The sequence below is a fragment of the Cibotium barometz genome, chromosome 56 (genome assembly GCF_041138505.1).
Source record: "Cibotium barometz isolate CiBa-2024 chromosome 56, ASM4113850v1, whole genome shotgun sequence".
Lineage (NCBI taxonomy): Eukaryota > Viridiplantae > Streptophyta > Polypodiopsida > Cyatheales > Cibotiaceae > Cibotium > Cibotium barometz.
This window is the reverse complement of record NC_141101.1, coordinates 942,999-958,576: the sequence shown is the minus strand read 5'-3', so window position 1 is coordinate 958,576 and position 15,578 is coordinate 942,999. Positions and strand designations below refer to the sequence as shown.

At 43.6% G+C, this 15,578-nt stretch overlaps 1 protein-coding gene across 2 annotated transcripts in view; it reads left to right on the top strand.

Annotated features, from left to right (window-relative positions):
* LOC147606773 (transcription initiation factor IIA large subunit-like) overlaps positions 1 to 10,787 on the top strand; it is a 76,235-nt gene extending 65,448 nt beyond the window's left edge. Inside the window, exons 11-12 of one of the 2 annotated variants that reach the window (XR_015264818.1) lie at positions 9,834 to 10,013; positions 10,323 to 10,787. Coding sequence is in view for 1 of the 2 variants with exons in the window: in XM_086790974.1 (XP_086647100.1) it covers positions 9,834 to 9,857 (24 nt within the window). In the remaining variant the exon portion in view is untranslated. Of the gene's footprint in view, positions 1 to 9,833; positions 10,270 to 10,322 lie in introns of those variants that run through there. The other variant, XM_086790974.1, reaches the window with a different exon arrangement.
* The last annotated feature ends 4,791 nt before the right edge of the window (positions 10,788 to 15,578 follow it).

The following is a 15,578-nucleotide window of genomic DNA, read 5'->3' as shown; positions in this document are numbered from 1 at the left end:
ATAATATCATGTGGTACGGAGGCCTTGGCCCTAATCATCCGGGAAATCATAGAAACCAAGGGCTTCTCCATACATCTCCATCCATCAGTGCTACCAGCTCGACTGTGGTGATCCACTGAGGGTCCCCATATCTCCACTCCATACAGCATGGCTGAAGTGACCAAAGTGTCAAAGAGCCAGAGCTTTGTTCGAGGTTCCTGAAACTGAACCTGCGAACACATCCTCTCTAGTCTCCCCAATGCTACATAAGCTCTTGTCAATCTGGTCTCCGCTGCTCTCCTCAAGGAAAATAGTGGGCCACCACACCAAGGTAAGTATATGCATCTGTATACTCCACTGTCTCCTGACCATATGTAAAGGTGGGTATTGACCTTCTAACCCACTGTGCTGTGGTGTTAAACACCATCACCTTGGTTTTACCAAGGTTAACAGACAATCCACTGTCGTGTGCAAACGTGTGCAATGCATCCAAATGACGCTGCATCCCCTCTGGAGAATCTGAGATCAACACAATATCATTAGCATACAATAACAGCGGAATCCATGTCCCTGCTAGCGGTGCTCCTCTGTCACCCTCCCGCTCTGACATCTGATACACTATCTGGAAAAGAAAAGAAAGGACTAAAGGTAAGTATCTAGCCCTACAATACATCAGTAGGGAGCATCCGGAAGCAGCAACTAGGGAGAGTGGGAAGTTAATGCTACTAGTCGAAATGGGGTACATGAGTACATGGATACATGAATATGGGGGAGTACAAAAGTGACAGTGAGTACAACAGTATATGGCTGGAGTGGTAATCATCCCAGGAGCTCTAGCATGGGTCTTTGCCGGATGGCCTGGATATCTGCCATAGTGAGATGCTTGGTCGGATGAGCCCGATGCCTCGCAATGATGCTCTGAATCCTCCGACGTAGGCACCGTCTCTGATGTAAGGATCCGCGAACCCTCGGGCGTCTGGATCTGCCCAACTGGATAGCTCTCTCAACTAGAGTCCCACGGGGTGCCCATTGTTGGGCTATCGGCTGTGTGTCCTCTCGGGTAGTCCCTCTAAAGAAGTCAGTAATTTGTCTTTGTGTGGACTCCCTGCCAGTCGGGCGTCTGCTCCTCATAATGGACTCTCTGAGCCTGTGGATCTCCAGGAGATAAAAACCCAAGCATCGCTGATCACAATAGTCCATGACTCTAGACAGAGGTCCAAATCCCTCTCTGAAAAGGCAATGGTAGCGCCCTCGAATCTCATAATATGCTGTGCAGCGACAGATGTAGTGCTCCTCCGTCTCTGGCTCTATCCAACAAATCTGACATATCCTGTCCCCTGGAGGTATGTCTCTAAATTTGCGTGTCTCTATCTCTAATTGATGTGAAGAGGTGCGGATCTGCCCAATGGCGCACCTCAATCTATGAGACAGATGGGTATCCATGTAGCTCGGTCTAAGTATAAAGCTATCCTCAGTGGTGCGGAGAAGATGGTCCCTATAGAAAGTCATCTTCGTTCCTAACTCCTGTGAGGGCTCTAGCCATGTCCTCCTAGTGTCGAGCTGAATGAGGTCCTGTTTGATGACTCTACTAATCTCAGAATGTGTCAAGGTGAGAGAGGGTGCCTCTAGAGAGTACTGGAAGGGTGGAAGTCTGTCTAAGCTGAACCCGTGGAGCTCAAACCACGATGCTATCTGCGCATACCAACATGAAGTGTCTCCCTCCATGGCTAGCTGATGAGAGGACTCTAAAGCAAGTCGTGCATACCGGTGCCGGGGAACTCCCAGGTGCTATGAATGAATGACACTGATCTGGCAAGAGCCTCTACTACGATCGGTGGTGCTCCCATCTCGGCTCGGATAATCGAGAGAGAGAGAGAGAGAGAGAGAGAGCCCAACATAAGAAAAAAGATATTTTTTTTTAAGAAACTAAAAAAATCCCCGTTTTTGAAATGTGTTTCTAGCATTTCGGCCGTTTCGGGTTTTCGGAGTTTCTCAGCCCAGAAACGCGTTTCTATGTGACTATGATTCCCGGGCATGTACACAGAGGCACAAGTCTCAACGGAAAGCCAATTCCACAATATCACATGAGTGGCATCAATCCTCGGCATATACAACTGCCATGGACACTAGTCGAATGTACATACATGATGAGAAAGCACGGGTGTACCAATTGGGTGGCCAAATGGTGACATCAGCGATGTCTTCTCCTCCTTTCTGCAAGCTCAAGAGAAACTCTAAACTGCTGCAAAGCTTTCCCACATAGCCAAGACAAGGACTAGGCTCTGATACTAAATGTAAGATCTCCATGCGAGGCAAGCAAGGTCTTTGTATCTAGTCTCATGCAAAAAACGTGAGAGAGAAGAAGATAAACTCAAGAATAGCCAAAATAAACCTAGCTTGGCATACCATTTTTTAACCACCCAACCATTATATATACCAGTGACCCCTGGGCGTCTAGTGTGTACCTTACTCGCCACACACCATACTCACGCGTCTCCTGTCTCCGTTGGTACCCCATGCCACACATCATTGGGTCTTTGGCCTACAACCGTCACCCACGAACGTTACCTGTTCACACTTTTTATTATAAGCGATGATGTGCAATAGTATGCTGCCATTGGTTTACCCACACAACGTTTGCATGTTCGACGCATTACTGGATGTAAATCCCACGTAATAATGTACGCGTCACACGTGTTGCCACACGTAAAGGTTGTAACACTTGAGATTGCGGACTCAAGTCTTTGGGGCTATCTTGCTCCTCTAGTTTGTCATGCATCTATCAACATGCTTTACTCTGTGTATTTTTAGACTTCAGTTTTCTTTTTTTCTGTATCAGCTCAGGATTTAGACTTTTTGTGATTACTTTTGAGTGCTCAGTGGACTATGTCACTCTTGCCTGCAGGTTGCTTTATATATTGTTTCTTGAGTTTTAAACAGTTGCCATTATTGATGATGGATTCCGGATCTTGATTCTTGATGTTACTAGTTTATTTATGCCAATTGGTTAGCTGGGTGTCCAGTGTAACTGGGTCACTTAGATTCTTTAGTTTCAACTTGTAAACATGTTTTAATGTGTAAATGATGCATGTTTAATATTGTTTTGCAGGCAAGGCAACATATTTTTTATGTATTATAAGCTTATATATAAATTTTGGGGCATGTACCTCTCCCTCCCCTTTCTGTATGAAATGTTTTTGAAACGTATGGGCTTTGAAAGAAACGTTCATGAAATGCCTTGAAAAAAACCCTTGCCAACTATGCTAGTAAGGCTTTGTGGGGTGGTAATGTTCGTTTGTCACGGAAGATAGATGGTAGTATGCGCTTTTCTGTAGATTACAAAGGTTTGAACAAACTAACTGTCAAGAACAAGTATCCTTTGCCGAAAATGGATGACCTAGTAGATCATCTTCAGGGTGGTAAGTATTTCACCAAGGTTGATCTACCGTCAGGCTATCTTCAAATAAGGATTAAACTTGAGGACGTGCTTAAGATTGCGTTTCGGACATGCTATGGCTACTATGAGTTTTTGGTCTTACCATTTGGGTTAACCATGCTACTTTCCAACAGATGATGAACGATTTGTTCCGTTCGTATCTGGAAAAGTGGATTGTTGTCTTCTTGGATGACACACTAGTTTATATTAGGTCATTGGAAGAGCACATACAACGTCTCAGGATCGTCTTAGAGATTCTTAGACGAGAGGAGCTGTACACAAAGGAGTCTAAGTGTGACTTCTTCAAGTAGGAACTCTTATACTTGGGTCACATTATCTCGGTCGATGGTGTGCAGATAGATCTAGATAAGGTTCGAAAGGTCTTGGAATGACCTATTTCTCGGAATGCCGTGAATGCTCCTATCCCTTGTGAATTAGGACAAGCTTAGGAAAACCATCAACAATTGTGAAAGTGTCTTGTCTGCAATCGGGAATGGGCGCATTTTTCCTAAACCATTGAATGTCGATAATCATATCACACCTCAAAAGAGGTGAGACAATGAGGTCCCACTGAAATGTGGCCTTTTGAACCTTGAATTCAAATTACCGAGCCTTATGGAAAATATGTGTACAAAGACTAGGTGTGAACCAATCTACGTCCAGAAGATGGGATATGTACAACTCATTTTCTTAGCCAATTGAGGAGAAATGGCATCCTCAGAGCTGCCCATATCAAAGAGGACAATAAACTGTTGTTCCTTCCCTGTGCCATAAGCATGGATGAAGGCTTTCTTTTACCCCTCAACCTTCCCTCCTGCTTATCGTTAGATGCCAATTTTTATACCGAGTTTAAAGCACGTAACAGTTTTACGACATTAATGGTCGATGTTGGGGGTGTGGATGAAACTGTAGCGGTGGCTACTATGGAGGGAGATGTCTTGGAAGCTTGTGCAGCTCTTGCTACAATCTTTCTTACCATGCCTCCATGGTGTGGCGGAAGAAACATCAGTTCTTTCCTTGGTACGGCGTTTTTTCGCCTAGTTGGAGATATCCACTAGTAATGCCCTCTGTGGGCTTTTCCTTAAGTGTTTTCTTAGGTTTGTATTCCCTATCTTTTTTGTCTCGTGACTCCGTGAGGTGCTCCGGGAATCTTTCTTTGTATCCTTGCTATTCTTCCCCAGTTGGGATGATGAGGGTGGTGGATGATTGTTGTTGGGGTTTGAGCTAGGCTTGATGTGCTTGGGCTTACTTGTCATATCTTGATTCTGCTTCCATGTCTTCTTGTAGCTTTTTGAAGAAATCTGTTCTAACATCATGGAGGCTTGGGTGGTTTTTCATGACCGCAATTTTGCCATCCATGGGATGCTCTCACTTTTGGATAGCTAAGCTGGGTCACAACTTGCAGCTCTGATACCAATATTGCAAGCAATAGGTTGACTGTCATAACACGCAACAAAGCCTTCTTTAAACCTTTGAGTTTATGCAATCCACTTTACTTTAAGAGGGAAGAGTCGAGAGACAAGATGAGAGTTGACACCAGATTGGGTCCCGATTACCCACTATCCTCTGCCCCTTCCCCGTGCAAAAAAAAAAAACCCTTCCCAAACTTGCAACAAGCAGGTGTATTTTCTTGTATTACTTTGGAGAATTTTGGACAATGATGTGAATGATGACTGTGGACTGCCAAATGCAAGGACGAGAAAGACCGAACGCAAGTTGAACCATATGCTGAACCAATAGCAATGTAGAAGACTCTATGAAGCCACCTATGCAAATCCAGAACTACTGAGGATATGCACATATGCTGATTGAAGATGAGAGGATCTTCTATGGTGAACCATTTGCACTGTAGAAGACTCTATGAAGTCACTTACGCAAATCTAGAACTGCTGAGGATATGCACATATGCTGGCTGAAGATGAGAGGATCTTCTATGCTGCCTTGGACTGAAACACGGAGTGCTTGAGGCTGATTTGTATGCTCCAAGAATCTGAGGGAACTTAAGCACACATGTTCTCTTGACTGCTTGAATGAATACTTGTGGAATGATGTGATTTTAGCAATGTTCAATGGGCTACTCATATAGGTGAATATGCTGCTGGTCGGTGCTGAAAAGGGGCTGTTGGCCAGTTTTAAATGCCCATGACTGAGTAAATTCAGCATTAAATGCTGCGCATTTCACACGTGTGGAGTCAGCTTCTGGCCGACTGCTGTATGTTGCTGTTTTATGCTGGCCTACTGAAGATATATGATGTTTATGGTATATGTGGGGTCTATGATGCTATGCATCAATGTAATGGGTTGGCCCATGTCCATGTGCATACCTATATGCTCTTTACATGCTGCTATATGCTTCTAGGATTGACCTACACATGCCCTAGCCTAAGGTGACCTACATGTGACTATTTCCAAGTGGGTTAAGAGACAAGCCTTGACACCTAAGGCTAGAAGAAAACCTACGTAGCTCGTGCCTGACATGTCTCGGACTGGTACCTTGTGTTACACACACTTTGAGTCTATTATTAAAAGATATTGGAAAGATATCTTTTATACAACCGTGGAGGATTTCGGAGGCAGCTGTGTATCAGCTGAAGTCAACAGAGAGCCTATAGTGAAATATCTTGTCGGTTTGGAGATGTCAGAGGTTCTAGAGTTGTCAGGGGACAGAAAGGAGAGAAAGTCTGATGCAGAAGTCGGTTTACTCTATTTTGGACAGACGGATTTGATGTAAATAGAGCAGTCAGAAGGGAGATAGAGTAGTGTCAGCAGAGGGCAGTTGGCTGACACAGAGAGCTTCTGAAGCAAGGTTTTGAGGCGAGCTGACAGTGGAGGATAATCCGTGGGTTAGGAGGATAATTTTCTGCCTGGGGACCATAGTAAAGGTAAGATTTACACTGCCAAATTATAATAATATGCACACGGAATACTTGGAGAAAGTGAAGCAAACTATTGAGGTTGCCTTGAAATGCACAATGTTTGATTTTGTTCCTGCTTTTCGTTATACTATTGCACTATATAGATGGACGAGGTATTATTAAAAGCCCCTGATAAAGGTAATGTGCATTTATCCTAGAGGCACTACTTTTCTTGAAGCAATAGATACATCTTTAAAGGAAAATACATCATCATACATTGAGAAAGTGTACAAGAGAGTAATTGCAATAGCTGGTGGCTCAAAAAATGTGATAGCAATAGTGATAGATAATGCTTCAAATTACAAAGGTATTGGTCCTTCCATTCAATGCAAATATCTGAAGCGAGGGCAGTTTGGAGATGCTACCTACATGGGTGGTGTGCTACTATAGGTGGGAGAAAGCGGGGTGAGAACAACGTACAAGGGAGGAAGCGATACATGAGTTGAGCTCTGGAGTAAGGCTTGAGCTCAATTGGATTGCCAAGTACTAAGGGGAAGGTAAGAGCTTAAACCGGCCGAACAATTCTCCCACAACATCCACTCCCACAAGACAACATGGAGTAGTTCTTGGCACTCTCACAAGCCTCTAAAGTTTAAACGAGAATGAACATGTAGGCAAACTTGGTCTTAGAAGCCTTATCATTTCTGGATCATTGTTGGTCCGATATATAGTAAGGACCTTTGCGTTAGTCACAAACTTCACCATGCTGTGAGACATGTTAAGGATCTTGCCAATCCAATAAGTATGAGTGGCACAAGGAGTCCACACAATCTGTCGAAGCTCATCCTCTTATAGCCTACTTGAACAATATTTTGTTTGCGGATGTCTAGAACTTCTTTGCATAGATGTCTGTCTCCCTTGTGACTAGTGTCTATCGTACAAATGCATCAATGGCAAGTACAAGCATAGGGCAAGAGTCTTATACACATTCCTCTTTTGTACATTAGTCCAATCATCACATAAGAGTGAGCGTCCATATTTTATTCAAGTGCTCTTTAATGGCTCTATCTCTCGCTCCACCGCTTGTTTCTCTCCCCTTATTTCTGATGTGCACAATGCCTTCTAAGAGGGGCTGTCCCACTCATACCCAATGTGGCTGATTGTTCTCATGGCCTTCCTCCAACAAGGGATGTACATGATATAAATGACAAAATGCATTGGTAAAATAGCTTTGGCAGCATTTTTTACCCCTTGCTTTTAAATCCGTGCTTCGATACTTTCTCGCTTTAGGACAAGGCCAGTGGGCAAAGAGGTTCTTTGGATTCGAGGGGTGTAGCTAGAGACCGCTCCATTTGTGTCACTACTAGGGATGTCGGCTCATCTCTGCATGTCCTCGCTTGCATCAATCTTGGCTCTTTTGGATACATCCTCTGTATCCACAGCAGCATATGCATTATAAGGCTGATCAGCATCTAATCCTTCTTGTCTCTCTTCCATGTTGAAGAGAGTTGTAATTCTGCTTCGGGACCTTTGGGGATGGTTCTTTTCAAACTAAAAAAATGAATCTTTACACAGGTGTGTCAATCCTTCGGAAGAATTTGCATTTACATTTCTCAGAGTGAGAACCTTGGTATTTGCTTGGGGAGTGACGTGGCTCTACTCGGGATTCCTAGAGCAAAGCACTGTGAAGTGACAAGGAAAACTGGGGCAGGTTGGAAAAAAAAGGTTCCTACAACCTCAAAAGTAGGGTGCACAAGACCCAAGGAGACAAAGCCAAAAATTGAAGCCACAACCTCAAGTAGAGTGAACAGGGCCGAAGGAGGCCTTCAAGGGAAGATTCTGTAGAAAAATCAGCACGACTAGGAGAGGTGAGCCTGAGGTGCGTTGTAGATATGTTTGTAGGTCTGGATTCGATGTTATGGATCGTTATCGCAATAGCGCCCTCATTAACATTGTAAGCAAACTGGAGTGAATAAAACCCTTTTGAAACATACAAAACATTTTGTATGACTGCTGGGAATGAACACGTTTTATTACTATTTCCGTCTCATTATCAAGGCAAGAAGTGGATATAGTCATTAGAATGACATATGACAGAGCTACATCCATAAGACAGATTCTTCTGTTTATGCTTAGTATGTGATGCTTAAGGTCAAGACTGAGTAGCATGCCACCCTTTGCCCAGCATGCTCTGAGAGTAGAGGCAGCTTTCACTGCCTTTTGAGAAAGGGGATTTGGTCTTCTTGGGTGAGTCAATAGAGTTTGAGAACCATAGGTGTTTGACACACTTTTTGCATGGGATAGAGGAGGCAGACAACCACCTTTGTTAGACACTCCTTACGTCACCTGAATTAGTCTAATAACTTGATCATGAAGCTTCTTGGATTATCTCGTATCCCATACATGTCTCTAAGAGCATTGAACCACCCCGAGGTTGAGAGCAAGATGACGAGGAGGAGATGCAAGTGCATGAGATAAGGGCATGCATAGAGAGCCAGGTCAATCCACTGTTTGTATCACCTATGTAGTAAAGAAGAAGGATTGTACCTTCAAAAATATGTTTCCCTGAAACAGAAAATCAAAATAGATTTTCCAAGGTGCAATTGGAATTAATTAAAAATGATTTAGAAGACCTTAGCAGCCTAAGGGTCAAGATTTTCTGAAAATTTTGGATTAAGGTTCCTCTGGACCAATAAGATTAATCCAAATGTTGGGATAAGATAAATCCAAAGAATAAAAGAAAATGCCCAAAAATGAATAAATGCCCACATAAGATGAAGAGTTAACTAAGTACTAGATTTATTAGTTAAAAATTATGAAGTATTAATTAAAAAATGAGATATTTTGGAGTAATCATTCATTTTTGACACATTGGTAAGGAGAAGGGGAGACTAGATGCCCTTGAGTGACGACACATAGAACTTGTGAAAGACCCAAAGCTTAGCAGAGGAGACCACCCTCCATGCAACGCCACACCTAGATATACTCTCCTCCTTGGGGACAGAGGACCATTTTTGAGCTTATGGCGATGCACGAGCTCTGGATCCGCTTGCATGTCCATCACTGGACAGTGTCTTGAGACCCTACTGTGGCTCTTTATCCATCACTATCTTCTTGACATGCTTGATAGTACTGACCTATTTTTCACTTAGATTATGCTTTGTTTTAGGTTATACAAGATGCTCTATGCATATCTCGCTATAGTACTCTCACGGGCCTTTTCGGCCTCTTGAAGAGGTTAATAAACCCTCTTTCTTTCTCTGCCTCTCTCAGGTCCATAAAGATAAGACATTGTGGTATTAGGAAGTAAAGAGGGGATGTGGAAAGAGGTGGGAGAGCACCGGAGATAAAAGGTGAATATTGAGGGTGAGACAGAAGGGGAGGGGGAGAGAAGGAGAAGAAAAGTGAGGAGAGGACAGAAAATTAATTTGTTCTTGAGCACGTTTGGTTTGATTATGATTTTTGGCTTTACCATTTTCTGCATGGCAAAGCTGTTTAAAAGTGTATTGCTCAGATCTACAAATGCAGGTGAAAGTCTAAGCCGTAATTTTTCAAATTGACAGGCGAATGGAGAGTTTGAGTTTTAAGATGCTCACCAACTACATCGATATGTTAGGAAGGCAACATCAACACGTCAGGGTTTGATTACAGCCTGTGCCCCTTTTTAACATCAGCTACTCAATGGCAGGCTGTACTGGTTCAAAGAACAGCGGTATCAGCTGCCTTTAAGATCATCATTCAGGGTATCAAGCCTAAACTTGGGCTGTTCTTTGTAGAGAATGTGCATGCATAAAAGCGAATCGGTTTGCCCAGTTCAGAAAGCAAAGAACAATGTAGATAATTATTGAAAAATACAATGCATTTTCAGCTGTAATCTGCCTTAGGCTTTTTACTATTGTAGGACTAGCTGGACGACGTAAAACTTGCACTAAAGTCATATAGACATTTTTTGTTCATATTCTAGTTTTTTTGAAAAGCGAATAACAACCGAGTTGAGCACGTAGAGAAAATTTGGTCATGTGCAAGTGATTGATGATGGTGGTGTTTTTTAGGTAGTGGCCTTTTGTACATAGTACCCATGTGAAAGATGCAGATTGGTGACCGTGGACTTGAAAAGCTTGTGTGCATGTTAGCCTTCTATTGTGGACTAGTGTTGTCTTTTCTGCAGATTCTGTAGTGGGTGGAATTTGTGTTGTCCAATTTCTGGGGTTGATCTCTATATGGTGCAAACATGAGCGATGGGCCCCTACGCCTACAAAGAAAGCCCAACTTGCTTGGTGGAACTTTTGATGCAAATTGGGTCCGAGTTTTTTGGAAGATGCATTGTGGATTTGCATTACTGTTCGAGCTCTAGCTTTTTGGACATACATGTCACAAAGAGACTTTTTGGACCAATGTATTAAAATTTGGAAGAGTGCAGAGAGCTTATGCATGACGTAAGCTCTATGCATGCACACAAAACCATGTGAGTACACATTTACAAAAAGCTAGGGAGTAAAATTATTTTCACATCAACATATTTATCTATCTTGATTGGTGTTAATCTCATCTAAGTCCAACACCAAGGATCTTTGAAAAGTCCAAAAAGGCTTTTACAAGAACTAAAAAGCTGAGTGATAAGAAAACAATTAAGTTAAATCGTCTTCATCTTCAAGATCGTCCTCACCATAATTTTATGCACTAAGCTTATGCATAGCAGTAGGCGTACATCTTAACATGTTGGGTGGTGAGATACCAATAGATTTGGGGAATTATAAACACCATAGAAAGCTATGCAATCAAAGTTCCAGTGTGATGATGTCTCATATTATGGCAATGAAAGGTCTTCTAGAGACTAAACATAAATTTATCCCTATTACTTTTGGGCAATGTCCAACCACCTGCTCTACGTCTCATAATGGCAAGTTAGAAAAGATATCGCACATGTTAGTTGCTCAACTCAAGAGCTTACCTTAGCCTTGAGGAAGCATATGTTGTTGGGTGTTGCCTTCGAGCTACAAATGGAACTTCCCATGTGAGTGCACTAACTCGTCTGTCACAACCTCACTATGTTGTCACACCAGAATGCTCCTTTGTTGAAGGGGTGAAGGGAAAGCTCTTAATACCTAGATGGAGGCAAGAAAAGATGATCCTTCAGATGGTTCTCTTTGACAAAAAGCGAGAAAATAAGAAGCGAATGCAGAGGGAGGCCTACAATGACACCTATCCAAATAAGCATCCATCAAGCAAGCAAGAAGAGGGAAGAAGGAGAGTGTACAAGTAAACTATTGCACGATAATATTTGTCTGTTGCTTATTGTAAAAAAATGACTTATATGCAAGTGACTAGTTTTCACACTTGTCCAACCAAACTTAAAAATAGTCCGGTCCATATTACTAGTCTCACGCAACTATATACACTCAATTTGTAGACTTTATATGTTCTAGTGTCATCTTTTAACAATTGAGTGTCCATTCTTGTGTGGGTAAGATGGCAAAGCGTCTTACGGTAGGTTAGGAGGTGAAACCATGTTAACCAACAGAGTGGTTAACATACTCTTTCCTAATGGTGATTGCGTTCTTGCATCGCCCAAGTTGATGGTGAGGCTGTTGTCTGATGTTGATGGTTTGGGATGCACTATGGAGTTGGCAGGTTGAGGTTAGTTTGGGATCAATTCGAAGCTAGATACCTGGCAAAGTGATGGGAAGCTTTTGGTAGTCTTGATGGTAGGCAAATTGTGTCGTTGAGGCGACATGGAAAGTGATAGGTGATATAGAGTTTCTTCATGCTGGACCTTAGTTGGTTACAGTGGAATGAGTGCTAGGATCACGATGGAATGATTGGCATGACTAGATGGAGGTCCGGGACAACTTGGCATGATAGGGTTTTATGTCCGCATTGGGATTTTCTTGGCTAATACGTTGGCCAGGGTGAGGTTTTGTTGGTGGTGAATTGGAGTTGAAGCAGAGGAGTATACATGCGAGGAAGCTCGTTGGAGGTATGCATATGGTCGAAGGTTCTTTGGGCAATGGGTCTTACCACGGACTAGGCTTGCTTCCACCATGGTCGCGTATCCAGATATGTATGTGGAGGGTTGGCGTTGACGAGGTTAGCTATAGGTGAATGTGTTTGTGCGTGAGTTGAGTAGTGTTGTAAGAAAGAATGATGTCCATAGTGAAATATTTATGTAACGTGCATGGGCAATGAGCGGAAGGTGTGTCCATGTGGGTGCACTTCTTCAAACAAAAACTTCTCTAACACAACTGCTTTCTTTGACTCTCTTTGCTAATTTCTCCAGCATTTACCTCACATCCATTTTCTTAGAAAGTCATGATCACTAGCTTGTTAGAGACATGGTAACGGATTGGCGCATGGTGGTGTCCACAGGTCTATAAGGGAGCTGGGTGGCCTCTGTACCTTCATGAATTTGGCAGTGTCAAGCATTGGTGATAGAGGCATGGTGCATTGAATGGTTGGGGCGGTCTCAGGCGAGACACTGAAGGATCACGGTGATTATAGGAAGGTCTAGGTGATGGGTCATACCATGTGCTGGCTTGCGCTTGCCACGGTCCCCCCCATTACGTGGAGGGTTGTCGATGACGAGACTCAATGGAGGTCCATGAAGAATCAGTGCCTTCATATCTATTTCATGTAGAGCCCATGGATATATTGTAGTTGGCATGCATGGGCACTGGGCAAAAGGTGGGACCATGTATAGAAGCTTCTTCTGGTGAAAACTCCAATACACTACTTTCTTCGACTTATTTTTTGGCTTTTACACATGATTTGAGATAGGAAATTAGTGGCAGATGTCTATTGTGGCTTGCCGATAAGGCGGGTGTGATTGAGGTTGGGGTGTTCATTGAATTGAGGACACCCTGTCTGGCAAGGACGTTGGGAAGCAGGGAATGATTGGTAGCTTGGTCGAATGGATTTGGACACTTTTTGAGCCTCGTTTTGAAATGGTGGTGGCTATTTGGTCCGCTTGCTAGAAGCATGGTGATGTCGGTGGGAAGAATGAAAGTATTATATAGTTCCTGCGGCTTGGGGGTGAAATATTGGAACGTTGAGTTGCGGCTGGTGTGGCTTTGTCGATGGCTATTTGGGCATCTCTACCTTGCTTGATGAGTGTGGATGTAGGCAAAGTCTTGTTCCTTGGAAGGAGATGGAGTGCTTGATGGACTTCCCTCGCTGAGTGTGAAGATCGCCATTTGGGTGTGTAGATTTGATGGCTCCATAGACCGCGATTGGATGCCAATGTAATTGGGAAAGATGGTGGCTTCTCTGGTGGCATCTTCACAAAGTCCCAATGTGTTGAGAACATATGGAAAGCTAGTAGCCCTTGTGAGTGTGTAGACATCGGAAATGTGTTGCATGCATGGATGGAAAGAGGGTTGGATCAAGCAAGAACAAGATAGAATGAAAGAAGACGCAGCAAGACAACTGGATCGAAGGCAAGCATGCAAAGTATTGGCATGGGGCATGGATGCCACATGCAAGAGTGGGATCCGGTGTTGGAGTGCCTTGAAAAGGTGCAATGTAGACCATGGGTGCGATCAACTGAATGCATGGGTGCCAAATGGACAACAAGGTAGGAAGGACAGTACGATCCTATGTGCTTTAGTGCCAGTGGAATGGATGTGAGCGAAGAGGATTGATTGCAAACCAGAAAGCTGCAAGGGTTTGATTGGAAGTGGAAGCAAGTTTGGGTTTGGTGGCAAGCAAGATTTTTTTGGAGTTTGTGGGTGGTTTGGCGATTGGGCTATTCGACGATGTACTTGCAAACGATCCGAGCTGTCCAAGCTCTACCCTCTATGGGGAGTGATCTACCCACTCAATGGAGAATCAATATAAGCAGTAATAGGAGGGTGAAGGGGTTACCTTTACTTACTGGTTTGCTCGAAAGACGAGGACATCATTGTTGCATTGATCGTTACATGCTAGACTGCTGGCATAGCAGTCTATGAAAATGTTTGTGCGGCGATAGCTTGGTGCCCGCATGGCAGTGTGGCCTTGGTGCTTGGCTTTGCGGTCGGTGGTTGGAAAGAGGCGTGGTGAGATTGGTAGACAGTGAGTGAGAAGAGAAAGCTCTTACCGCTGGCATAGCAGTCGGATGAAATGTTTGTGCGGCGATAGGTTCGTGCCCCCATGGCGGTGTGGCCTTGGTGCTTGGCTTTGCGGTCGGTGGTTGGAAAGAGTTGACGGATGGTGTGGTGAGATTGGCAGAGAGTGAGTGGGCACAGAAAGCTGTTATCGCTGGCATAACAGTCGATGAAAACGTTTGTGTGGCGATAGCTTCGTGCCCCCATGGCGGTATGGCCTTGGTGCTTGGCTTTGCAGTCGGTGGTTGGAAAGAGTCGACAGATTGCGTGGTGAGATTGGTAGAGTGAGTGGGCAGAGAAAGCTCTTAGGCATCGCGGGCCTAATAGATCTAAGTGGCTGAAGCTAAGCTTGACCACCACACTCTGACCTCAAGATAAGGCGTTAGTAAACTATTGTGCATGTGCTTGACGATAGTGGAGTGCCGGACATGCATGCCTACTCTCTCTCTTTTACTGGCGCCTAGCTATAGTGGCAAGCCCTTGTTTCTTTTTTTCTCCCCTCTGCATAAGTATGGCTAAGGGCACAAGCCTGGTTCTTCTTTGCTCCCTCCTACTTTGCTAGTGAGCAAGTTGCCAAGAGCGAGACCCTTTTCTTCTTTATTTGAGGCAAATTAAGACACACGAGTCTTCATCTCATGACTCATCTTCTTCTTCCCTTCAAGTGGCCCACGATCTGACTCTGGAAAACAATCTACTGGCATGACCCTTTTTTTCTTCCCTTTAGGCAACCCATGATTTGACTGCAGAGATTTGACTACAAAGCGACCAATGATCTGTTGGCACGACCCTTCTTCATCTTCTTCTTCCCTTTAAGACTATCCATGATTTGACTGGAGAAGCAACCAATGATTTGTGGGCACGACTCTTCTTCTTCTTCTTCCCCTGCAGACCATCCCACGATTTGTTGCTCTTGGTCTTCAATGGCACTGTTGGTGTGCAAGGGCAAGAAGGCATGTATTGCTCTGATTGCTACTTATTGCTAGTACACAAGGGCAAGAAGTCCTCGCTTGCTTTGATCGCTGACATTAGGTGAAATATGGACTCTCATTTGTCCCTTAAGAATTTTCACACCTCCTCTCTCTAGAAAAATGGGCTTATGGTAATTTTTTTGCAAATCAAATTAAAAGTTGGCAGAGATTGTACATTTGGAATCTACTCATCGTCAAGACCTTTTCAATGATATATAACGTGATGGAAAATTTGGATTATTTAAGAAGTCCCTAAGTT